Genomic DNA, 25,302 nt, shown 5'->3' on the forward strand with positions numbered 1-25,302 from the left:
GATGGACAAATATCACTTATCGAAATAATCATAGTATAGAATTATAGACTAGATGATGTATCGTTGACAAAAATGATGTTTCGTTGTAAGGAGACAAAAGCCAAATATTCAACTTTCTTAGTTTAGTTTATTGTATGAATTATATGATTCATTTATAACTGCAACCTCCGAGGTTTCCTTGAACATGGGTTCGATTAGTTTTATTTTATTTTAAGTATTATTCATTTCTACTTTGCAATCTCCGATTTCCATGGACATATGATTCCAAATGAATGATTTCATAAATTTATTATTCGTAGTAATCTAATTATATATATTCATAGTTCAACTTATTTTTGTTTGTCAATTGTTTCTGCTAAAGTATGAATATATTACTTTTCAACACACACATTAAGCAATTAGCAGTACACTCGCCATGAGTTGAAGTCATGACTCTAGCATTTCACTTACATTATGGACATTTTGACAAGCATTTTTTTATATATAGATGGACATAAATATGTGTTTTTAATCACCGAGACTTAAAGAATCCAAAAACACAAATCTTACAGCTTATTAGCCTTTGAACGTTCTGTAAAAAAGTGAGTGCGTACGTGTATATCTGAAGTCATGTTTACATATGGTAACGTCTCACAACCTCAAACATCTTTTTGTTGAGAAGCCTTTGATCTCATATATTGTAGCTCATGATTCATGAAGTCATACATGCAATATGCATTGCGACTCAAAGGATTCGTTCCCTACAGTTTTTTATCTTTAAAATACCGATCAAAGAGGATATTAAAACAGTAATTAAAATGGGTTTATTACACTAATTCCTCTTATATCAAATTAGTCAGTGATTAGATATAATAAAATATGCTCTTTTTAATCACACACAGTCACATGCAATGCATTCAAAATCCCATGATAAGCATAGGGACCTCGAGTAATGTAAAAGAACCTCAACTCAAACTACCATCTTCTTTTATTAATCATAACAATCGATCAAATATATGTCTAAGTACAGATCATCTATAAACACAGTATATGATGATTAGGCCATTGTGTTTATACATAAACAGACAGATTGACATTTTTTGCGGGACAAATAAAGTTGAAAACGTTAATAAGCTAAATTGGTCGGAGACATATTGGTCCTACATTAGCATCTAAAGAAGAATCTAAGAAGAGGGGACAACAAAATCTACTTCAAAAGTCTTAACGAAAACTAAAAACTCAAAAACTAAACAAGATTTATAGAAGTTCCTTTTTGTTCTATGTAGGTAAACGGTATCGTGTCGCTTCCAAGGTGCAACGTATTCTTCCTCTTGTGGGAATCTTGAGCCTTGGCCACGTGTATGGTTCACCGGCGTCGATTGCTCCTTGCTTCCTTATGAGGTGGATGTTCTCGACATGATATTGACAGTGTTCATTATTTATTTCTGTATTAATTGACATGATGTTGATGATTATTGTTTTGACAAATTAAAATGTACACTATACTAGAACAAAGAAGAAATCATGTGTTAGTTTTTTTGTTTTTGAGTTCCGAGCGGATCTTGTATCATGATTCTGCACAGAATGTTATGAGACTGATCCATTGCACGCATTGAATTTGTTTATATGCTGCTCACTATTACTTCGGAAGCATCTAAAATACATATAAACTCGTGTTATAACTACGAGTAATTAAATATAATTTTAAGTTCAAGTCTACTATACATTTCCATCTCGGTTGTTTGTTTCATTGTTTGTGTTGTTAGACTATCAGTATCACTGTATAATGCATTTTATGCAACATCCATTTGTAGACGTACGTAAAAGTCAATAAAAAGGTTTCGTTTTGCAAAACTATTATACAAAAATGTGAAAATGTATTTATTTCAAATATTGTAATTATTATCAAATTTCGATTCTATTTTAATGGAAACGTAAAAAAAAAACTAAAACTAAAACTAAACCATCAAGATTCAAGGCCTTTAGAATCTCTAGTATTCTAGTGATTTATTATAGTTTTATACGGTTAATTATGTAGATGGCTAAAAAGTAAAAACTAGTTCAGAATTGGTAAAACTTTAAATAAGGTTAATTTTTTTGGTGACATAAATTAACGAATAATGTGAATCATGTAAACATAATGTGTCATCTATTAATAGTAGTGTGTCATCTGAAAATAATGTATCAAATAAAAAATAGTGTGATAATGAGAAAATTAACATAAATTTTAAGAGAAAAACGTGTAAAAGTTTCACCCACTTGACAATGTTTTGAAAGGAAAAATACAGTCATTTTTTTGCCAGAATTGATCAAAATTTAAGTCATGTGTACTGCATATTTTGTTCATTTTGTATTCATTGAAATTATGATAAATTTTTACTCGGTTCATCTAATTAGCTTTTAGCTATGATAAGAAGGCATCTAATAACGAGAAAATTAACAGAAAATTTTAGGAGAAAAACACATAAAGGTTTTACCACTTGAGGGTGTTTTGAAAATATTTTTTTCTTTTCTTATGATGATATTGATGATACGAAGTTGATAATGTTGAAATTGATAGGTTAGTCCGTTAACTCATAAACCTATTATAACTAAACTCATTTGACTCATTAACTCATTTGATCATCAACTCATTTAATCCATCAAGTCATTATGGTTAAAATTTTCAATTAATTAGGATTTTTTATTTGAGTTGAACCATTAGTCTTGATCCATTTTGACACCCATAAGAAAAATACACTCATTTTTGTCAAAATTGATTAAAAATTTAGTCATGTACTGCATATTTTGTTAGTTGATTGAAGGTTTGATAGATTTTCACTCGGTTTATGTAATTAGTTTTTGGGAAGACATCTAATAGAGACTTTTAAACCAATACATTGTTTATGAGCTTATTGTTATAACTTCTTTCAATTTCATATTTAATTTTTAAGATGGACCAACAGCCAGAGTAGACAATATTGGAACACTGGAGAACATGTTGCAAACATGTACTAGAATGAGACTCTATTAAAACAATACTTAACTATTTTGGTAAATTCATATACAGCAACTAATAAATAGCATCATGAGTTTACAAAAAGAATAGCTTCATGATGTTATCATAGTTTGTATGGTATTTTTTAAAACGTACACCTTTTCTTAATTTATTTCCACGATCAACTCTTATTAATCTTTTTATGTTGGAGACAATAATATGTTAAATAAGTTTCCTTGTTGCTAACTTAACTTATTTTTGATTTTTTTTTTTTTTTGGTTTGCTAGGTAAACCATCGGTTAAAATTGGGTCAAATATATAAATAAACATTATTATGAAGGCTAAAAAAGAAAAAAGAAAAGAAAAACAATTGTTCATTTTTCAAAGTAAATCATTGATGGTTGTTAAATTCGATTATTATTAGCCATATGTATATAACAACCATATTTAAAGGGTTAGTTATATATTTAAGCCATTCAACCATATACTATTCTTGTGTTTATTCATTTGAAATGTTTTTTTTCTATCTGTACCATTTATTATGCTGACCTGAATCAAACGAACTATGCACATGGTCTACAAATAATTTATAGGTTTCTATAAATTTTATATTAAGCATATATTTCAATATATTGAAAATAAATCTTAAGTTAAAGGCTACATTAAATACACATATTCAACAAAAATTATTGTATAATCGATGTGTTAGATACTTAGATAGGATCCTTAGAGCATTCCCATCAGTCTTATATTTTTTTAATAATTAAATGAATGAAAAATAATGTTTTAATCGGGAATTTCCAGAGACATGTGTCTCTGTCCAGAGTGTTTTAGATATTAAGAGACACCTAACGTGTCAAAATTTTATTGGTTTCAATTGTTTTTTTTTCTCTTCTCTTCATTTGATTCCCTCTCTCTCGACACAAACGAAACCAAACGAGAGTATGAATCGATTTTTCAAAATCGAGTAGAACAACCCAATCGAAGTTCTCATCGGTTTCCACACAAAATTGATCTCTGAATAAGAAGAAGGGGTGAAGCTTCACACTAGAATCCTCAAACCCAGAAATGAACAAGTAGCCAACGACAATGTATTGGTCCTCCCTTTCTCGCTTCTCAGTGGTTGTCAAGCTCTGCTCAAAGGCATAGCTTCTGAATTGGCGTCAAAGGGTTTCGAGGCTGTTACTTTCGATATTAGAGGTGATGGCAAATCCACGGGAAGAGCTACTCTTACCGGCTTTGCTGAGGTCAAGGATGTGGTTGCTGTTTGTCGGTGGCTTTGTGAGAATGTTGGTGTTCATAGGTGTTGGTTAAGCTTGAAGATAGCTTGGAGAGCAAGCTATCCTAATCCTACCAAGTTATGGAATAGGATTATTTCTATTTAGGAATCATCTAAATAATGTTAGTTTACCTATTGTGAAAAAAGAAATTAGTCTAGAGAGATCTCTATATAAAGAGTTGCCAAGGTGTGGTATACCTTTAAGAGTTTAAGAGAGAATAAGAGGGCTTTAGGTTTTTGAGAGATTTTTCCTAAAGATCAATAAAGAGAGTAATTCTTTACTTTTGTGTTCTTAATCTTGAAAGGTGTTCTTGATACAAATCCTATATTTGGTATCAGAGCAAAAGATCTTTGTTCTATTTATCCTCGGCGTGGTAAAGAAGAAGAAACTAGGGAGGAGAAGTCGTTGTGTGTAGCTAACATGGGTGATCTAATTCCTACAAACTATGCAACTACAACTAGCAAATCCAAGGAGAACGGTCCGTCTTCAATACAATGTCCTATGCTGAACTCTGATTATACGGTATGGTCGATGCGTATGACGGTGGCGCTAAAGGTTAACAAAGTGTGGGAGACCATCGAACCAGGGGAAGACGACATAGAGAAGAATGATATGGCTAGAGCTCTCCTGTTTCAATCGATCCAGAAGCCTAACTCCTGCAAGTTGGTAATATTAAAACCTCCAAGGCAGTTTGGGATGCAATAAAAACCACGCACATCCGTGCTGAGAGGGTTAAAGAAGCGAGACTTCAAACATTGATTGCTGAGTTTGATATGATTAAGATGAAAGAATCCGACACAATTGATGATTTTGTTGGAAGACTCTCTGAACTTTCTACAAAATCAGAATCTTTAGGAGAAGATATCGAAGAACCAAAGCTTGTTAAGAAGTTTCTTAACAGCTTGCCAAGGAGGAAATACAATCATATTGTTGCTGCTCTTGAACAAGTGCTCGATCTAAACACCACATCTTTCGAAGATATTGTTGGTCGTTTAAAGGCTTATGAAGAAATAATTAGTGGTGAAGAAGAAGCTCTACATGATGATCAAGGAAAGCTCATGTATGCAAATACAGATCATCAACCCTATCAAGAAAGCTATAATGCAGGAAGAGGTAGAGGCAGAGGTCAAGGTGGTAGATTTTATGGTCGCGGAGGACGTGGTCGCTATAATGATGGATATAGACAAGAAAGGGATACATCTAAAGTAATCTGCTATCGTTGTGATAAAGTAGGATACTATACGTCTAATTTTCCGGATAGGCTACTCAAGTTGCAGGAGACACATGAGAATGAGGAAGAGGACACACAAACCGCTAACGCATTAATGATGCACGAAGTAGTTTATCTTAATGAGCGTAATATGAAACCAAACAAGTTTGAAATAGGTATTGATGGTGATAATGTGTGGCACTTAGACAATGGGCAAGTAACCACATGATTGGTAATCGGTCATACTTCTCAAAGCATGATGAGACAGTCACAGGTAAGGTCAGGTTTGGAGACGACTCACGCATAAATATAAAAGGCAAAGGATCAATTCTCTTTATTACTAAGAATGGGGATCGTAAGGTTTTAGCTGATGTCTACTTCATACCTGACTTAAGAAGCAATATTATAAGCCTTGGACAGGTTGCTGAGTCCGGGTGTGATGTTCGAATGCGTGGTGACGTGTTGACATTGCATGATCAGGATGGTCGACTGTTGGTAAAAGCTGCAAGGTCTAGAAATCGGTTGTACAAGGTGCCTATGGAAGCAGAGAACCCCAAGTGTTTACAGCTTATATCTTCGGGTAATTCAAGCAAGTGGCATTCACGATTAGGACATATTGGAAGTGAGAGTATGAAGACAATGATAAAGCATAAACTTGTCTTAGGAATGCCAAACCTTGAGGTCGAGAAGGAGGTTTGTGCATCATGTTTACTTGGTAAACAGGTGAGAAGAGTTTTTCCACAGTCAACATCGTTTCGAGCAACACATGTGCTAGAGCTTATCCATGGGGATCTTTGTGGTCCTATTACTCCATCTACACTGTCTAGAAACCGGTATGTCTTTGTTCTGATAGATGATTGCTACATGTGGACGCTTCTCTTGAAGGAAAAAAGCGAAGCTTTTAGCAAGTATAAATCCTTCAAAGCAACAGTTGAACAAGAGACGGGCAGGACAATTAAAAAGTTTCGAACTGATCGAGGTGGTGAGTTCCTATCACAAGAGTTTCAACGTTTTTTTGAAGAAACTGGGATCAAAAGGCAGTTAACCGCACCTTATACACCTCAGCAGAACGGTGTAGTAGAACGACGAAATCGAACAATGATGGAGATGACCAGGAGCCTCTTAAAGCATATGAACATGCCTAATTATCTATGGGGAAAAGCTATTAGACATACTACATATCTAATAAACAGAGTGGCTACCAGAGCACTTGTTAATCAAACCCCATACGAAGCATTTAAGGGGAAGAAGCCGAATGTGGAGCACCTCCGAGTATTCGGATGTATAATCTATGCAAAGACTGAAGTTCAACACCTGAAGAAGCTTGATGATAGAACTAGAATGCTTGTGCACCTGGGAACTGAGCCAGGATTGAAGGCTTATCGTTTGTTGGATCCTGCAAGCCGAAGAATAACAGTGAGTAGAGATGTAGTTTTTGATGAACAAAAGAGCTGGAGATGGTGTAATACAGGTAATGAAGATGTTGATGGTTCAGGAACCTTCATTCTTACTTTTGGAGCCTTTGGTAATAACGGTTTAAGAGAAGAAGGGAGTTACGGAGAAACAGAGGACACGCGTGAACAGACTCGCGAACAGAGTCGTGAGCAGAGTCACAGTTTTGATAGAGATATAGAAGAAGATGAGTTTTCTGAAACTGAAAACGATCAAGATCAAGGTGATCATGAGGAGGACGAGGATCAGAATCAAGAAGTACAAGAATTGCGAAGGTCAGCTAGAGTAACAAGGAAACCAAGCTATCTGCAGGAATATATACTTTTTGCAGAAGCAGAGGTCGAACGTCTGCTGTTTGCACTCAATGAAGAGCCATGGGATTTTAATAAAGCTAAGAGTGAGAAAGTTTGGCTACAAGCGTGTCAAGAAGAATTGTCCTCAATTATCAAGAATAATACATGTAATCTGGTTGATCTTCCTCTTGGAGCTAAACCTATCAGTGTAAAGTGGGTATTTAAGATTAAACGCAATTCTGATGGAAGCATAAATAAGTAGAAGGCACGACTTGTGGCTAAAGGTTATGTGCAGCGTCATGGGATTGATTTTGATGAGGTGTTTGCCCTTGTAGCACGCATTGAAACAATTCGCTTTATCATCACTCTAGTAGCCTCTAACGGATGGGAGATACATCATCTTGATGTAAAAGCTGTGTTTCTTCATGGGGAGCTGAAGGAGGATGTTTATGATAATCAGCCAGAAGTTTTTGTTATTCTAGGAAGTGAGGATAAGGTCTACAAGCTATACAAGGCCTCATACGGACTTCGGCAAGCACCTAGAGCTTGGAACAATAAGCTGAAGCAGATTCTCAAGGAGCTTAACTTGGTGAAGTGTTCTAAGGAACCCTCTATGTTTCATAAGCAAGAGAAGGAGCATCGTCTTATTGTGGTTGTGTATGTTGATGACCTTCTTGTCACAGGTTCGAGCCTTGAAGTAATCCTGGACTTTAAAAGGCGAATGGCGTTGAAATTTGATATGAGTGACCTCGGTAAGCTTACGTACTACATCGGCATTGAAGTTTCTCAATCTGACTTTGGTATTATTCTTAAACAAGAAAGATATGCTGATAAGATCCTGAGTGAAACTGGTATGGGAGAGTGTAATGCAGTTCATGGACTTTGGTGTTAAGTTCTCTAAAGATCAAACTGAGAAGAGTATTGATGTCAAGAAGTATCGGAGGACGATTGGATGCCTTCGTTACTTGATTCAGACTTCCTGATCTTGCGTACTTTGTTGGTGTTCTAAGTCGTTACATGCATGATCCCAAGGAGTCTCACGGTGCGGCGTTAAAACATATACTGAGGTATTTGCAGGGAACTCGTTCTTATGGCCTTGTTTATAAGCGAGAGAAGAATGCTCAACTGGTCGGTTTCAGTGACAGTAGTCACAATGTGGACGAAGATAATGGTAGAAGTACGAGTGGTCATGTTTTCTATTTGAATGAGTGTCCTATTACTTGGTGTTCTCAGAAGCTTGATACGGTGGCTTTATCATCGTGTGAAGCTGAATTTATGGCTGCCACGGAGGCGACAAAGCAAGCAATCTGGTTACAAGAGATTCTAGGTGAAGTTACCGGAGAACCTTGTGAGAAGGTCTCGATTCTGCTAGATAACAAGTCGACGATAACACTCACTAAGAATCCTGTTTTCCATGGTCGCAGCAAGCACATTCACAAGAGATATCATTTTATACGTGAGTGTGTAGAGAATGAACAGGTGGAGGTGGAGCACATTTCTGGTGAAGAACAGAAAGCTGATATCCTAACCAAAGTTCTTGGTAGGATTAAATTTAAGGAGATGAGAGATCTTATAGGAGTTCAAGATGTGTCAAAATGTGATTTCAAGCTTAAAGGGGAGAATGTTGGTTAAGCTTGAAGATAGCTTGGAGTGCAAGCTATCCTAATCCTATCAAGTTATGGAATATGATTATTTCTATTTAGGAGTCATCTAAATAATGTTAGTTTACCTATTGTGAAAAATGAAATTAGTCTAGAGAGATCTCTATATAAAGAGTTGCCAAGGTGTGGTATACCTTTAAGAGTTTAAGAGAGAACAAGAGGGCTTTAGGTTTTTGAGAGATTTTTCCTAAAGATCAATAAAGAGAGTAATTCTTTTACTTTTGTGTTCTTAAGCTTGAAAGGTGTTCTTGATACAAATTCTATAATAGGATCCTTCTCGTGGGTTCTTCTGCTGGTAAGCTTTCATTTTTTTTGGTTTGTTTCCCCTTTGGTGATAATTGTTGATCTGGGTTTTAGTTTGAATTTTGATTGGTAGTTAAAAATATGATGCTCTCGTTTGTGTTTCTGATTTTCGTGTTGGATCTGGTAATGGTTTTTTACAAGTTCATCTGTAACAATTGAGTTCGAATTCATTGTATACTGATTGAGGGCATTTGATCTGTTGGTTTTTGTGATGTAGTTAACTCAATGTGTGACCCTTTTGCTACTACTTATTTAGTTCTCATTAGCCTTACCATGTATTGATGACAGAATAATTGGTTATAGGTTATGTGGCAATTGATGAGGAGTTTGCTTATTTATTTGATATTATCAGCTGAGATAACTTTGTTCCGGTTTGGTGTTAGTCATGTTACTATTATTGGGATTAAGTTCCATTTTCTCTCTTGTGTATTTCTATGTGGTTTTAGTTGATGTAATTTTGTGTCATGTGTAGCATCTTTTCTTGTTCCTATTTGGTGTGTTCTATGTTTGAGTATAGATGATGACTTTAGAGGATGTGACTGCAATAAGAAAGTTCAATCTACTGTGGAGAAGAAAATCAGCGTTGTTTTAACTTTGAACAGATTCAATTTAGAGTGTCTAGGTGATTTTGGGGTAGACTTTATCAGATATTACAGTTTCCTTCTCTTTGTTGGAAACTGCAGGATTTGGCACCGGAGAGAGCTTTTGCTGATTTGTTCTCTGCAACTCAGTCCTCCACTTGGTGACCATCAACTTCTTAAGGTGTTTCACTCTCCTATCTACAACTGGCTTTTGTGTCTTCATGTACTGGAGCTTTTAGGTGTCATTTGGAATCAAAACTCTATTAGAATCAAAACTCTAGTTTGAGATTTTTTTTGCTTGTTGTCAAAGAATCAACAATGTAATATATTTGTGTTCTTTCATTCTTAAGACATTCATATGTAAAAGATGACCAATGGAGGAGAAAAAAATAAATAGAAGTTAGTGGGAGATTTTAGATAAGATTATTATTAATTAATATTTAAGACACTTATTAGAGGATGACTGATGGCATGCCCTTATGCTTCTGCTGCAATTGTACATGTTTGAATAGAACTGATTTTTTTTTTAATTATTATTATAAGCTAAATTTCCCTTTTTTGGTCTTGTAATATATTCAGGGCAAGCTTTATTATTGTGTCGAGAAGATCAGTGAATTGTCTCTTCTGGTAACTGAATAAGTTGATTTTTATGGTTAGTCTATCAATCAGAGACACTTGAGAACCCCAAAAGATGATGTGAACAATGGATTTGAAAATTTTCCACTATACTCATTCTTTCTTTCTTGATTGTTCTTTTTTTCCTCAATACGAAATTGAGGATGAATTTGTATGATGGAAAGGAAAAAAGTAGCACAAGAGAGAAGAAGTAAGGTCAAATTTTCATTTGAGTGGTTATCATCTTGACCTAGACTTTAGACCCAATACTTTTTCAGTCGGGCTACTTCTTAGGTCAACATTTTCGCACCATCTCTCTCTGTCCTCTTTTATTTTTGAAAAAGATAGTGATACATAACATACGTTTAAATAAATGAAAGAGAAACTAAATTGACACTAACGTAAATAATTATTGACATGTTTCTCAAGTTAGTATGGTCCATATACATGAAGGAAGTTTTCTTGTAACTTGAACGAAGATAAAAGTATAAAACCCCTCCCCCAAAAAATGAGATTAAAGTAACGAGGCGAAAAGGAAAAAAAATACTAATAATATGAGTGGAAGAAGAAGAGGACACGATGGTCAGAGCTTGTAACGAACGCCATATTGATATTGTAGTGGAGAAGTTGCAACAATTTATAAAACGCGTAAAGATGTTATTGTGTAATGGTGTGTTCACTTCGCCACAAGCATCTCTCTCCCTATCTCACACACAACCCAAAAACCAAACTGTCATAACTCTTTCTTGAATATTCAAATCTACATTTATTATCCACCAAATTGTTACAAACTTATTAGTTCATATACTAGCTAGTATGAAAATATAAATCTGATCAAGATTCAAGACCTGCTCGGTCTTTTTAACTTTGACCGGTTCGGGTTGTTCAGTTCCGTGTAAGAAAGCAGATGGCTCTTGTCTCGTGGCTCTACTCCTTTCTCTGCGAGCTTTCTTGCACTTTTCTTTTGAGCCTGTGTTTCGAAGACCACGTGGTCTGGTCTCTGTTAAAGACATAAAGGCCATTCTATTCTATTTTTATTTGTTGTTTTTCTCTGAATGAGTAACTTTAATACAGTATATTATTGTTAATCATATAATTTAGGAAAAATATCGATACGAGTGTGTGATTCTTTTGCGAATGTCACTATGTTGAGCTAAAGATTTTGTTCGATATATATTTTTTTCAATTATAAAAGTTTAGCAATTAGACACATTTGTCAAACCTCATAAATTGTTGTCGTCTTATGTTCTCTATTTTACACCCATATTAAATGGGTAACTATTTTTTACTCTCTTGTTTACGTTTGAAGAAGAAAGTAGAAATTACGATTTTTGAACTTCTTTTTAATGTTTGTGTTCGAACTTTTGTTAGGTGACTCTAGTCGGTTGTTGTGGTGGGATCCAAAACTCTCACTTGCAAGATTTGTCTAATAACCTTAAAATAAATACTTATGTCACTCGTTTTGGTCGTTTGCTAACGCATGCATTAAATCCAAAAAAATAAATAGTTCTAAGTCAAGAATGGATTGCATTCGCTAACACAATTTTATAACGAGTACAGTAATAAAATATTCAGTTGACTTTAGTACTCAAAAAAGTTTATTTTCATAGTTGATTTTTATAGTTCACACAGACAAAAATATTCATAAATTGATCAAACATATATTGGAAAAAAAAACATTCAACGTGCTGGCCATTATTGCCGTCCAAAATCTGAAACTTACAAGTTACAAGTGGAGCAAAATTTTGGATATATATAGTGTAAATTGTGTTTTTAATCCGATTTTTGTTTGAGGTTGTAGCCTTGTAGGTGACAAAATAAATTTGAACATAGATTCAAAAGATTAGATTATGTGAAATAATGAGAATCTGAAAAAGTTAAAAGTAATCTGATAGGCTGATAGATACTATATACACATAGATAAATAAATAAAAATAGGTCAGCATGATGAATTAGTACTGTCAGATTTCATGTATATATATTTTCTTGGAAAGTGAAATAGCAGAAAGAAAAGTAGTGAAAATGAGAAAAAAAAATAATGGACCCAGTGACTGTCAAGTCACTTCCAAATGCGAAAGTGAGAAAAGAATTCCAAAATATTTAAAGTTTGAACTTTTATTTTTATTAACATTTTCGCCAGGGTAAGAAAATTACATACAATCTGAAAAGTTTACTTTAGTTTTGATTTTATTTCTGATAAATCTTGAGTTTTCATATAGTTTGATAGTTGATATTAGATTTAATATCAAATCAACATATCATAATTTTTTTCTACTACCCACCTCCTAGGCTCCTATCCTAATGAAGTGATATGATCAATACACCAAAGTAAATCTAATTTGATGGTGTTCGCTTTCAGTAGTTGGCAAAACTAAACAGCTACGTAAAATAATGAAATGGATTAAATAACTTCAGCTATTTCTTTGATTATAGAGTCATCAATTTGATACATTTACTCCTTGTCATAGTTCTTAAAATAATGTTTTGCATAGACGAATTCAATAATTTTTATTTGTTTCATATAGTATTGTGGTACAAAGGTTAAGCCAAAAATTACAGTATCGTTTGGTTTATAATATTTGCATTAACAACATTTTATTTTTTACTGAACGCATTTTACTGTTCTCGTTCTCTAAACATTCCTTAATCAAAAGCTCAAAGCTACAATTTCTTCACTAGAAAATATTCTTAAGGTTTTTTTTTTTCTAGTAAGGGTGACACAATACATTGAGAGGTGTGTGACAAACGAAGACGACATAGATATGTAATAAATATATATTTACCATATATAATAAGATTTTTTCAATTCTGAAGTGTCAGGATTCACATAATGATACATCACTATACAAAAGGCAGATAAAACAACACCCTTCACTAATATGGGACTCTGCCACAAGATTTATCTGTTTTTGTCATCATCATCATCATCATCATCATCATCACCATCTTCATTTTTAAAACTAATTTTACAAAATAACTAAAAATCCTGCAAACTAATCTAATTTCATACTATATATTTTTACAAAATTAAAACCCTAATCGCAAATCTTCTCCCGTTGTTCCTTAATTGAACTCAAGCTATCCATTGATTTCTCCGACATTGTATCACTTCCAATCCTTGGAAACAAATACGAATCTACAAAAACAACAAAAAATTTAATTAGCATTTTTATCTTTCATAATCACACTTCAAACCTTATAATATTATCATCAAAATTACAAGTTTTTTTTTTAGTTTAATTACCTTCAGAAGACGAAGTACTTAGTTTCTCTTGTGAAGAAGATTCACTAGTAGATCTTGATAACAAAGAAGATTCTGAAAAAGTAAACAAAAATAAAAATTATTAACCAAAATAATCAAATTAAAAAAATTACAGAGAAATTAATTACTCTGTTTTTATTAACATACCTCTTGAGCCATGAAACGATTTTTTGCAATGAAGGATGGCACTTTGAATCCCATCTTGTTGAACTTGAAAAGACTCATCGACGACTCTGTTAGCCGGAGACATCCCTCCTATAGCCGCAGAAGCTGACCGGCTTTTCCCAAGCTGTCTCCTCACACTTCTTATCCCCGATGGAAGATTACTCCTCTGTTTCTCCCTCGCCGCCGGTGAAGACGTCGGAGAAGTAATCGAGGAAGATACACCGCTGCCACTGCTCTGTTTCTTCGTCGTTTTAGTGTATAGAGGCTTTATGAGACTGAAGAATCTCTTGGACGAAGAAGAAGAAGATGACGAAACAGGGGAAACAGAGCCGTCGAACATCGTGTCGTCTAGTTGTTGTAGCCTCCCAATGCTTGCCGTTTTTCTGAAACTCGTCATTGTTTCGTCGTCGGTTCTGAACCTCATGTTTAGGCTTCTGTTGTTTTCTTCTTTCTTCTTCGTCGTCGTTGACTTCTTGAACGAGAAAGCTCGAAACTTTGGGCCGGATTTAAGGAGAGTGGTCGGAGACTGCTGTGGTTTCGTGGTGGCGATGTCGACGAAAGGGAGGATTTTGCTTTTGTTGGAAACAGAGAACGTGGTGGTTGTTTCGAGTCTCTCTGTTTTGAAATCGGAGAGAGAGATCTCGAGCTCGAAGAATGAGTCGTCTCCTTCGCCGCAGAGGTCAAGTTCGGGACTTTCTGGTGCGGTGGTGGAATTGACGGCGGACTCTGAGATTCTGGTTTCACGGCGGGGTTTGATGGTTGTGTTGGTGGTTGTTAACCAGAACTTCATAAAGCTTAGAGCTTCCATTGAGAGAGAGAGAGAGAGACTAATGGTGAAAGAGAGAGAGAGAGAGTAAAGAGTTTGGCTTTGTCAACGGATATGGAGAGGTAAAGGATTTATATATATAGAAAGGAAGAAGAAAGAGAAGAGAAGGTGAGCTTTTTCGAAATGGGTTTTAATCTTTTTTTTTCTTGGAAAGGAAGAAGAAAAGATAAATGAAAATGGCATTTTTTTTTGTAGAGGAGAGAGATTTTTTTCTTTTTAATATATTTTTTGGTTTTGGAGCTTTTTTTTTTTTTTTTTTGTTCCTTTTTCTTTTTCTTTTACTTTGCTCTTTTTTTTTTTGGCACAGGTTAAACAATTTGTTCTATCTGTTGTGTTTCTATGCCATTGACACATATGGTAGTAGCTTTCTCTTTAAGCTAAAGTGCTTTTTATTTTTTAATTTTTGATTTTTTAAAATAGGCTGTTTATATTTTTAGACATTCATAGATATATTTTTGTATTTAATTTTCTAAAATCTAACACTCATCAGGTTATAAAACACGTAATATTATGTCTTTATTATATATAATGAATTTACTAAATTAATAAAAAAGTTCACAGAAAAAAAACTAAATTAATAAAAATTGCATATTATTTAAGGCATATAATTTTAAGGCATAATATTATATATTAGAGTAAATTAAGAAGATTGTCTATTTAATTATTTTGTATGTCAAACTTAATAAAATAAAATTAAAGAGCAACAAAGAGAAGTATGAAAGGACTGAGGAGAGAAACTGAGGAAGCATAATGGAAGAACAAGAAACTCCTGTAACCTACATTCTAATTGCACCTTTGGTAAAATGAGAACTGCACACACTCAACCGGAAGCGAAAGGTAAAGAGTGTGACTCGTGGTTTGGCCTCATCAACATGATCGTCCTCCTCAACATGACTCGTGGGTTAGGCTACATTTGGATTTGGTAAAAGAACGCATGTATTTTGCTACATGTTTTAGGTCTAACCAAATTGCTAACCAAAATTTATAATTTCGGTTATGTGGCCAAGCAACTTTACAGTAGTACAATATGGTTGATACATTTTTATAGGATTGCGTGTATGTTTGCATACTCAACTTAAATATTTTTATGTCTTACGTGATATATATATTAACAAAAAGCAACATAAAACTAGTATATTCAACAACATTTACCATAGTATCATGTAAACTTTCAGTTAATGTTATATAACCTTAATAAATCTATTTCCCACATATATTTCAACAAATCGATAAAACAAACATATCTTTGCAATAATGCTCTTATATTTTTAAACTGTTGTTAAGAAACCTCAAATTGACTCTTACGAATAAATAACCTAATAAGATAGAAAGAAAAACAAGACAAGATGTAAAACACATAAATACAATAAAGAAGAATGACAAAAAGAAACATTTACTACATAGAAAAGAAAAAAAAAGAAGAAAGAAGAGTTTAGCTCTCTGACGGTCTGAACTCTGACCTTAGTAGTGTTTAAAGATATAACTCGGGGTTCTTTCCATGACAAAAGTATTGTTGGTCCATTGCATACTTCAATTTTTCCTTTTGTCTCTACTCTTAAAGAATAAGTTGTTTATACTTGTTATAAATTTATTATGTATATATATATATATATATATATCTGAGTATATCAATGGTTTTTAACCTCAAAAGCTTTGACTTGAAAAGCTCTTTCGTTCATGAAGTTCAAAATTTTACACCTCTTTCACTTTAAACTTTAAAGAAGAGTTTGCTTTTACATTCTTTTTTTTTCTTTTGTTAAACACTTTGTTTTATAACTTTAACACAAGCGAGAATTTTTACTTTTTAATATGTTACTCATTGGCCTAACTTTATTTCTTACTTTTTATAATTTCTTCCCAACTTTGTTTTTCTGTATGTCGATTTGATCTTAAGCTTCTAAAACTGTTATGGTATTGTTGCGTTCAATGCAGCAAACCTATGAACCAAGTAACCAACAAACCAAAATAATCAAGTTCCCTTGGTTACTTAATTACATTTAGATTGCTTTTTGTTACTATAGTTCAAATTTTTTTTTTTCTAAAATCTGGATTATATTTGGCTGTAGTTAAACTATTTTCAATTGTAGGTGACAAAAAAGAAGAAAATGAGGACTAATAGTTTTCTACGGGTAGCATGGAGCTATGCCGACTAAAGTGCGTATAACAGTTAGACCTAAATATGACTTGTAGAATAATACAAAAGCTATGCCCACTCATATGTAATACGTTAGTATTAGTAACTTAACTACATCCACGAAATTGTCATGGAATGTGTCATGTGTGTATGCATCATAACATCTATCTAGTATTGTTTATTCGGAGTAGAACGAACTTTTATGTTTTGGCCTATAAAAAGTTAGGTGATTATGTATATACTTTAAGTCTTTAACAACATAAAGAAAACTTGAAGATATAATTCAATATTAGCTCTTATCTTGACAAAAATGTGCTTCATTAGAAAAACAAAAAACACCAATGTAAATGCGTTCCACGACTTTTTATCATTATATGTACACAATAAACATTGACATTGTGTATTTCTTACCCATTGGCTTACTCAACTTCTCCTCACTGTTTTTAAAACAGAGATCAGGCGAGGAGATTAATTAATCAATTCCACTTCAATCCCTTTAAATGTCTTTCCAATTTTTTTTCTTTTCAATTCTATAGTTCCTTGAGTCACCTATTCGAAACATAATAGCTTGGAGATCTTAGTTTAAAGAACATGACACTCAAATTAGCCATAGGTGCGAAGACACATTTGGGGGACAAGCCTAATTAGGTGAAGACAAACTTTTATTTGTACACAACTATGTATATGAATGTGTATATATGAGTAACAAAGTTTACATTGAAAGGACGTTTTGGTTAAGCTACGAAATCAGTGTAGTGTAGGATAAGACCATAGTCCAGGAACGGCTTCATCATCTGATTCACTTTCATCAGAAGAACTCGCTACCCCCAGTAAATAGTTGACAACCTGTAAAGAAAAAAAAACCCCACCAAAAACAGAGAAATAACTTGCTCAAAAAGTAACAGAAACGCGACAAAAGAAGTGACCATGGCGCACTGAAAGAGGAAAAGCTTACTTGGTGAGTTGATATGAGGTCGACCGGCTTGTTGCCTGATTTCAACTGACATTGTTTGTTCGGACATCTCAAGTTGTTGTGCCAAACAATAGAGTCACAGTAACTACAGTATCCTCGGCCAGATCTTAACGCCTTCAATGAATTAGCCGCTGCAAGTATACTTTAGAAATTACACAGAGAAAGCTTGGTTTCTGAAAGGGAGAAAGATAAAAACCATGGACAAAAATCCTAACCGATATATGCTTTCTTAAAGGCTTCTCTCCAATCAATACTGGAATGAATACGAATCACACGTTTGTGATAGAAGTGAACTTCAAATAATGATTGCCACAGAGAGTCATCATGCGTAGCTTGGTTCCATGAGCTATACAAACAGACAAAACAAAACAGATGTAGAAGGGAAAAAAAGAAGAAGCAAAAGACTCTGCAATGTGGAAAATATAGAGGAGCTACCGAGACACTTGAGCTGAGGAAAGTAAGGACGATACATCGAGGAAACTGAAGATGTGAATAAGGATATCTTGTGGAAGTGAAGGTATATCTGAAACAAAAAGAGGATTCGCACGTGGTGAAGTATTATCTCACGATAGTAAAGAAGAGGTTTCAAGAAAGATAACAAAATACACATACATATATCTTCCTCAGGGCTCTTACTGCGTCTCTTCAGTGCTACTTTTGCCTGCTTGAATTCTACAATAGCCAAGTTCTTCTTCTGTTTGGGCAGCACGGCTTCCACGCTCTTCAGGAGAAGGTTAGCAGCTGAAACAGCAGCTGATGTGTTCACGCTAAATGAAAACAATAAAAATAAAGAATCTGAAATATTAGTCTTAACAGTCATTTAGAAGTAGAAACATAGAAATTGCAGAAACAAAGAGACCATACAAATCTAAGAGACATATGCACAATAGGACTTGAGTAGCCTTTACTTATCAGTGATAAGTTGTCACACTAAGGGAAAACAGAACAATCTAGCTTTTAACATATGATCTTTGGTAATTGAAAACGTAAATACGAAAAGCCCTTGGTTCGAAGTTTCAGGACTTTTCATCAACAGATACATATGAACCATAACATTGAATTATATTCAAGAAAGGCACAACAACATTCTACATTTTCTAATTTGTTTCCAAATTGTATAAGCAAACACAAAGAATCAAAAGCTAATTTGATAGACAAAAAAAGTAGTAAAGCCATTCAAAGATCGTATCACCTCTGCTTCATTGTTAAATGAAAAAGTTCCCAACTTTATTGATTTTTTAGACTTACCAACCTTAAGAATTCAGCTACAGCATATAGATGGACGAAATCTCAACACAGATTAACCCTAAATTAGAGCACAATAGAACCCTAAATACGCAATTTTGAGATGATGAAGTTCGTAACTTACTCAGGAAGAAGACGAAAAGCGGAGAGGGTATCTCGAAAGATCAAAGCTTTGACATCTTTGGGTAATCGAGAGTAAGCAAGACTCAAAACGGAACTGAGTTCATTGCAAGCAAATGGGTATAGATTGTTTTTGGACAGGGCTTCTCCTACCTTTAGATTTTCGTATCTCTTCATTTTCTCTCTTTTTCTGGGTTCATACAAATCATTGATCATCGTCTTTCTCTTTTCATTGTATCGGTTTGTGTCAATTTAAATTACTTCCAATTCAAACCGGAACCGGTACAGATTTCGTTTGGTTAAGTTTTGGTTTTCCATTTTTTTTTGGGTCAATTTAAATTACTTCCAATCCTTGGTTAATTCACTTATCTATATAAATTGTATTGAGTTCCTAGTTCCTAAATCTCAACAAATACAAGCAAATATTTATATAAATATGTTTACTACATTTAACTAAAAATTCACAATGACATAAATATGAACATATAAGAAAAAAATGACAGTTTTGAGAAGAAAAAAAACTAAGAATCCAAAAAGAAAGAGAATAAGAGGAACCTAAAAAGTTATCCGCAAAATGGAATGGCCTAAGAAATAATTAAAGACTCTTTCTTTGTGATGTGCCGGATCTGTTTGTTACATGTATATCTTGTGTATCAAGAAACATACATTTTACATTTTTTTTGCAATTTTTCAGAGGAAGTAAGTGAGTTGTTCTTTTTTCCTTGAGCCTCCTTCTCCATACAAATCATTCCATTGTTTCAGCTCATTCATTCCTGCTCCTTCTGATGCAAAACTCGCAGCTACCTGTAAAACACACACATAACAACAAATCTTAGTTATTTTTACAATCTCATGTCTTTTTCTTTTCAAAATGAGATAAAGATGTTAGACCTGATTTTTAGCTTTTCTCATGTCTTCCATGTTCAATGGTCTCAATGTAATAACTCTCTCCTCAGACTCAGAAGCTCCTGCTGCTTCTTCTTTTGATTTTTCCGTGCTTTTTCCTGCTTCTTCTTCTTTTGATTCTTCCGTGCTTTTTCCTGCTTCTTCTTTCTTCTTCCTCTCCTAAACAAACAAGAGAGATTTCAATATCCGCAGAGAATTTGATCTATAAAGAGTGCACAAGAGGTTCCTTTTAGTTCTTTTACCTGATCTTTTAATCTTTCCTGCTGAATCAGCTCTCTAACTGGTCTATAAGCAGCTGTGATGCATAAATTCTGTTCGTACAAAAAGTAAAAAAGTTTAACAAACACTCAGTTTCCACTGATTTTACAAAAACTTATTTAGGTTCTGTTTAGAGATGATAAAAAAAAACCTTAAGATCACTTCCACTGTAGCCGTCTGTCATCTGTGCAATCTCATGGAAATCAAGATTCTCTGTTTTCTCTTTTGACAACAAAGTTCTCAAGATCTTCTCCCTGCTCTCAATCGAAGGAAGTCCCACCATTATTCTGTTTTGTTCACAACACAAACACACAAAAATCAGTCACCGTTATTTTAAGATTGATTAGAACTTTTGTATTTTACCAAACTGTGCTTAGTACCTCCTCTCAAACCTCCTAATGATAGCTTCATCAAGATCAAACGGTCTGTTTGTAGCTGCAAGAACGAGAATCCTTTCACCAGGTTTCGTCATTAGCCCATCCCAATGCGTCATAAACTCATTCTTAATCTTCCTCATAGCTTCATGCTCTCCAACTCTTGTCCTTTGTCCCAACATACTATCAACTTCATCCACAAATATAATCGTTGGAGATACTTTAGCTGCTAAAGTAAACAAAGCTCTCACGTTCTTCTCGTCTTCTCCAAACCATTTCGAAGTGATTGTAGACATGGAAACATTGATGAAACTAGCTCCAGCTTCATTTGCAATTGCTTTCGCAAGCATTGTTTTGCCAGTACCAGGTGGACCGAACAATAGGATTCCTCTACATGGCTTGAGAAGACCGCCTTGGAAAAGATCTGGTCTTCGAAGTGGAAGCATTACAAGTTCTTGAAGCGAGTCTTTTGTTTCGTCTAGTGAACCAATATCTGCAAATGTCACACCAATCTCATCTGCTGGTATAACTTCTGGTCTTATACGCTTCTCGAACTCATTATCAGGAACAACCTCAGGCGCTTTTGGAGGCAATGGATTGTCATTCTTGTTTGAAGGAAGTGATTTTTCTGACTCGTTTTTGTTCTCAGAACCAGATTTTGACTCGCTCTTTGAACTCACTTCTCCTTCTTTACGCTTAGAGTCAGTGTTTGTGTCGAGCTTCATGGAGTCTTCGAATGATTTGTTTCCTCCCTCTTGGAATATACTTAGTCCATGAGACAAACTGTTTGCAAGTTCATGAATCAGTTGATTAGTTGAAATAATCAGTTAGGGAATGAATAAACAGATTCTTGAACTCACCTTTTGGAAGATATCACAAGCTTTCCGTTTCTGTATTCAGGTTCTTTGGTGTGTATCAAATGATAAGTGATAGCAGAAACAACAATTTCCTCAATGTGGTTACTCAAACACATTGTATCTGCGTGGCATATTGAAGCTAAGTCATCGCATTGGATATCATTAGCAGCAAGAACCTCTGCAATGTGGTTCTTGTTGTCCTGAAACTGAATCATTTTCATGTCATCTTCTAACCGAGATTTCCAGCTCATGAGCTGAGATTCATCTTCCGGCGGTCTGATTTCGATGTTGTAAGGAAACAGCGCGGAGACACCTTCGCCTACTTCTTGGAAATCATCTTCGGGTTCTAATACTCTTGAGCCAAGAAGTAAGACAGGACCAGAGAGCTTGTTCAAGAGCCGTTGGAACAACTTGTAGAATCTTTCTGATTCAAGAAGCTTCTCAACATCTCTGAGGTATATTATTAACGGACTTGTTTCCGATACAGTAACCAAGACCTGCAGAAAAAGACTACAATTGTGAAAACTCCATTCAAGAAAAATAATTTAGCAAATTTGTGTATTGGTACCTTGTAAAGTGACTGCAGGAAAAGTTTCTCATCGAAACATAGATTTGTACTGCGTTTGCTGGAAGCTAAAAGGCATAAGAAAGCATAGATTAACACAACTATACGTACGAGCCTGAAGTTATATGCAATGTATAAAGAAGATAGAACAATAAGTTGCTAAACCTGAAACAGAACTTGAAGAGCGGGAAGATATGCTACTGATATCAGAAGCAGCAGAAGCATTTCTTTTGTGTCTTGGAAGACGATTAGAGCTCTCCATACTCCTGAATTTGAAAGGAGCTAGTGAGCTCACAGAGACAAAAACCTATAAAACTAACTTGCAGGAAAAACAAAGGCAAACCTTGAGTTAAGATCATTTCCACTGATTGGTCGACGCAATGTCCCTGCATTTTACAAGAATTGCTAACTCTTTAGTTTATGTTTGAAAGTAATAAAAGAAGAAAATAAGGTAAGAGTTTGTATTGTTTTAAACCTCTTGGTTCAACTTCACGTTGAGAGAGCATAGAGAAGGAACCCATAAAACTCGACATTTTGTCCAATGTAAACTCAGAAATAGACCTCTTGTGAAACTACAAGACCAATAAAGATAAGAAAACAAGAATCATTTCTCTGAAGTCATCAGCATAAAGAAAAGAAAATAACGCAGGACAAGTAGTAACTTACAGGTTCTCTCTTGGTGCATCCATATTTACTCTGTATCTGTTGTTTCCAAAAGAGTAGAATGCTTAGGAGCTATTCTGTTTTTACTATGGGAAAACATGCATTAACTGATTTACCTTGATAGAGAAGTCAGTTATATCTAACAGCAATAGCTTTGATTCAAAGTAATGAGACAAAGCTTTAGCAAGCATTTGCTGATAAAACTCTGCAGGACCAGAGAGTAAAATGGCTTTACTTGCAGGTGCAAGATTCCGAGTGTGCTTCGATATATCACACTCTTTTAGATGAACATATGCGGCACTTGTCAACAATACTCTAGTTCTCTTGCTGCCATTAAACAATCATATGATTGAGTTAAAAATTGTCAAGAACATTAAAATAGTACAGACTGGATTCAATAGTATCCGAAACAAACAAAGAAGCAGAAAAATACACGAAATAATGAAAGGGATGAAACTAAACAAGTAGAATCACATGTGAGAATCTTTCTATTTCTCTTTCTCATTGTCTTGACTCCTATTTGCCAAATCATCCACATGCTTATTGTGCAACTAACCTACCCCACTTTCCCATCATTCTCTTTCATTAACTCCCTTTTCTGAATATTTTCTTGGCCCAAAAAAAATAAAAAATAAAGCAAACTTTTTCATTTACTATCTTTATCATTCTCTAAAAACCCAAATATACTCATAGATTCTAAGATTCTTTCACCACCAAACAATACAAAGAGAAATCAAAATTCTCAAAAAATTTAGTGAAAACATAACAAACTTTTCAAGTTTTTTCCAAAGATTTAATATTTTTTGACAGCTGGAAGATGTAAATATTTCATAACCAACTTGCCAAGTTGGTATTATTTGATTATTTCAATCAAACACAATCTTATCTAAAATACAGAGATCTGAAAAAAAAAAAAAACATTGAATCTTTGATTGAGTTTTTAAGTTGAGAGTATCATAATAAATCTGAAAAGACAAAGAACAGAGCTTTAGTTTTTGTTTGCTGAGTTACCTTAAGAAATACGGAAACTCATCGAAGGTGACACTACTCTCTCTGCCATCAATGATTTGTCTCAACAACTCTTGCTCAATCTGTTCTCCGGTGAGTCCATCTTCTATAGAGCCTGACCCGTTTGCCCATCTACCCAAACTTTGACCAGATGCTAACCCGATTCCTAACCCAACACCAACACCTAAAGCTGATAACAATACGCTCTTCTGCTCCATTTTGCACCAACAGCAACAAAGAAAAAGATTTTGAGAAATCAGAAGAGAACCCTCGATTCTAAATCACACGATCTAGGAAGGGTTCAACGAGCATTCCTTGGAAAAGAAGAAAAAATCGAGACTTTTATTGTCTCAAAATATCTTTTTTTTTTCTTCTCTGTTTCTGTAAAGGAAGAGTTTTTATCTTCTTCTTTTTTTTTGGTTTTTGAGGGTAAAATAAGATTTAAGGTGGAGAAGAAGATGGGTTTGACGGGTGTAGAGAAGATGGATCTCTCTCTCTATTTATAGCAAACGTTTGGGTTAGTCTTACGGTTCCTTAACCCTTTCCCGGGAAAAAGCCACTTTAATGGTAACATGTATAAAAATTAAGATTTACTTTTTTAACTACTTAATTTTTTTGGACATAAAAGAAGTTTTTTTATTTCATTCTATTTAAGGGGAGGTATTGGTCAGTGGATTGTGAGAGAATTTAATTGAATAGAATTTTAGTCATAATTTACAGATTTTTAGTGATAGTAAAAGATTCTTAAATTTTTTTTATCAGTCCACCCATTATATTTTAATAACATTTTAATGGAAAATTATAGAATTTTAACAGAAGATATTGCCCTCGGCCTCGTGACCTCTCTTTCTCCTTATGGCCACCGTCGTTCTTCTTCGATCTTTACGCCGCAGTGAACTCTTGATTGATTCAATTTTTATTTCACTAAAAAACTGCAAACATTGAAGACGGAGAATCAAATTAAATTTCCAAATTCAAACTCAGTAGTTATGCCCTTAATAAATAGCAAACGAAGAAGAGCAAACTCAGGGAAAAAAATATAGTTCATACTCGAGACTCGAGAGATGAGAACAGCCTAGCATAATAGATAATGTTGTCTTCTCCGTATTCAGTAATTTTCATAAATCAAAACTGAGACTAGAAGAATATGACGTGCTAACACAATACTGGAAACAGAGGATCAAATATACAAATCAGAATTCGAAATGAGAGAGGTTATGTACCCAATCCCTTTATTAGAAGAGAATTTGAGATTGATTGATTTTTCGTTTCAGTCTTGAAGTCACTCTTACTTACATGGAGGGAGAGCTTCTGGTTCTATTCCAATGGAGAATCTTTAATGGAGAGCTTCTCACTCGATGAATCTATGACCCATAAATTGTTTTTGGAGAAGATAAGAATTTGGAAAATATGAGACGTTTTGATAGTCGGCAGCAACTTGAGCGATAGTTGCCGTCGGAGACTAATGATGAATTTGTCACGAGTAATTGATGAGTATATATATATATATATATATATATATTTTTATCTATCCAAATCTCACCTTAAAAGCTAGGAATCTATTCTTCACATTTTACACTAATAATTCTCTTGAA

General features: G+C 34.3%; 3 protein-coding genes across 3 annotated transcripts; all 3 read right to left on the reverse strand.

The window, feature by feature from the left end:
* On the reverse strand, nt 13,111-14,726 carry LOC104761296 (probable membrane-associated kinase regulator 5). The gene is made up of 3 exons (XM_010484361.1): nt 13,761-14,726; nt 13,596-13,667; nt 13,111-13,487 (listed from the first exon to the last, which is right to left on the reverse strand). The coding sequence occupies exons 1-3, from the start codon at nt 14,584-14,586 to the stop codon at nt 13,387-13,389; spliced, it is 999 nt and encodes a 332-aa protein (XP_010482663.1). The 5' UTR covers nt 14,587-14,726; the 3' UTR covers nt 13,111-13,386.
* On the reverse strand, nt 17,383-19,288 carry LOC104761297 (F-box protein At5g52880-like). The gene is made up of 6 exons (XM_010484362.1): nt 19,081-19,288; nt 18,324-18,478; nt 18,147-18,234; nt 17,927-18,057; nt 17,694-17,842; nt 17,383-17,584 (listed from the first exon to the last, which is right to left on the reverse strand). The coding sequence occupies exons 1-6, from the start codon at nt 19,251-19,253 to the stop codon at nt 17,486-17,488; spliced, it is 795 nt and encodes a 264-aa protein (XP_010482664.1). The 5' UTR covers nt 19,254-19,288; the 3' UTR covers nt 17,383-17,485.
* On the reverse strand, nt 19,525-24,108 carry LOC104761298 (putative cell division cycle ATPase). The gene is made up of 13 exons (XM_010484363.1): nt 23,711-24,108; nt 22,816-23,026; nt 22,703-22,738; nt 22,512-22,608; nt 22,380-22,422; nt 22,202-22,302; nt 22,040-22,104; nt 21,475-21,968; nt 20,621-21,397; nt 20,392-20,527; nt 20,225-20,293; nt 19,968-20,141; nt 19,525-19,880 (listed from the first exon to the last, which is right to left on the reverse strand). The coding sequence occupies exons 1-13, from the start codon at nt 23,923-23,925 to the stop codon at nt 19,767-19,769; spliced, it is 2,532 nt and encodes an 843-aa protein (XP_010482665.1). The 5' UTR covers nt 23,926-24,108; the 3' UTR covers nt 19,525-19,766.

Source organism: Camelina sativa, chromosome 18 (genome assembly GCF_000633955.1).
Source record: "Camelina sativa cultivar DH55 chromosome 18, Cs, whole genome shotgun sequence".
In the NCBI taxonomy this organism is placed as follows: Eukaryota; Viridiplantae; Streptophyta; class Magnoliopsida; order Brassicales; family Brassicaceae; genus Camelina; species Camelina sativa.

Bases quoted from the DNA above. Each gene is read 5' to 3' on its own strand.
- LOC104761297 (XM_010484362.1), bottom strand. From the start codon at position 19,253: ATGAAGAGATACGAAAATCTAAAGGTAGGAGAAGCCCTGTCCAAAAAC. The intron at 18,235-18,323 runs GTATGTGTATTT...TTTTTGTTTCAG, and splicing joins GAGCCCTGAGGAAGATATAT to ATATACCTTCACTTCCACAA. The intron at 18,058-18,146 runs GTAGCTCCTCTA...CTGTTTGTATAG, and splicing joins TCCTCAGCTCAAGTGTCTCG to CTCATGGAACCAAGCTACGC.
- LOC104761298 (XM_010484363.1), bottom strand. From the start codon at position 23,925: ATGGAGCAGAAGAGCGTATTGTTATCAGCTTTAGGTGTTGGTGTTGGG. The intron at 22,423-22,511 runs GTTTAAAACAAT...TGTAAAATGCAG, and splicing joins ACGTGAAGTTGAACCAAGAG to GGACATTGCGTCGACCAATC. The intron at 22,303-22,379 runs GTTTGCCTTTGT...TTTCAAATTCAG, and splicing joins GGAAATGATCTTAACTCAAG to GAGTATGGAGAGCTCTAATC.
- LOC104761296 (XM_010484361.1), bottom strand. From the start codon at position 14,586: ATGGAAGCTCTAAGCTTTATGAAGTTCTGGTTAACAACCACCAACACA. The intron at 13,668-13,760 runs GTATGTTAATAA...TTACTTTTTCAG, and splicing joins ATCGTTTCATGGCTCAAGAG to AATCTTCTTTGTTATCAAGA. The intron at 13,488-13,595 runs GTAATTAAACTA...TTGTTTTTGTAG, and splicing joins AAGTACTTCGTCTTCTGAAG to ATTCGTATTTGTTTCCAAGG.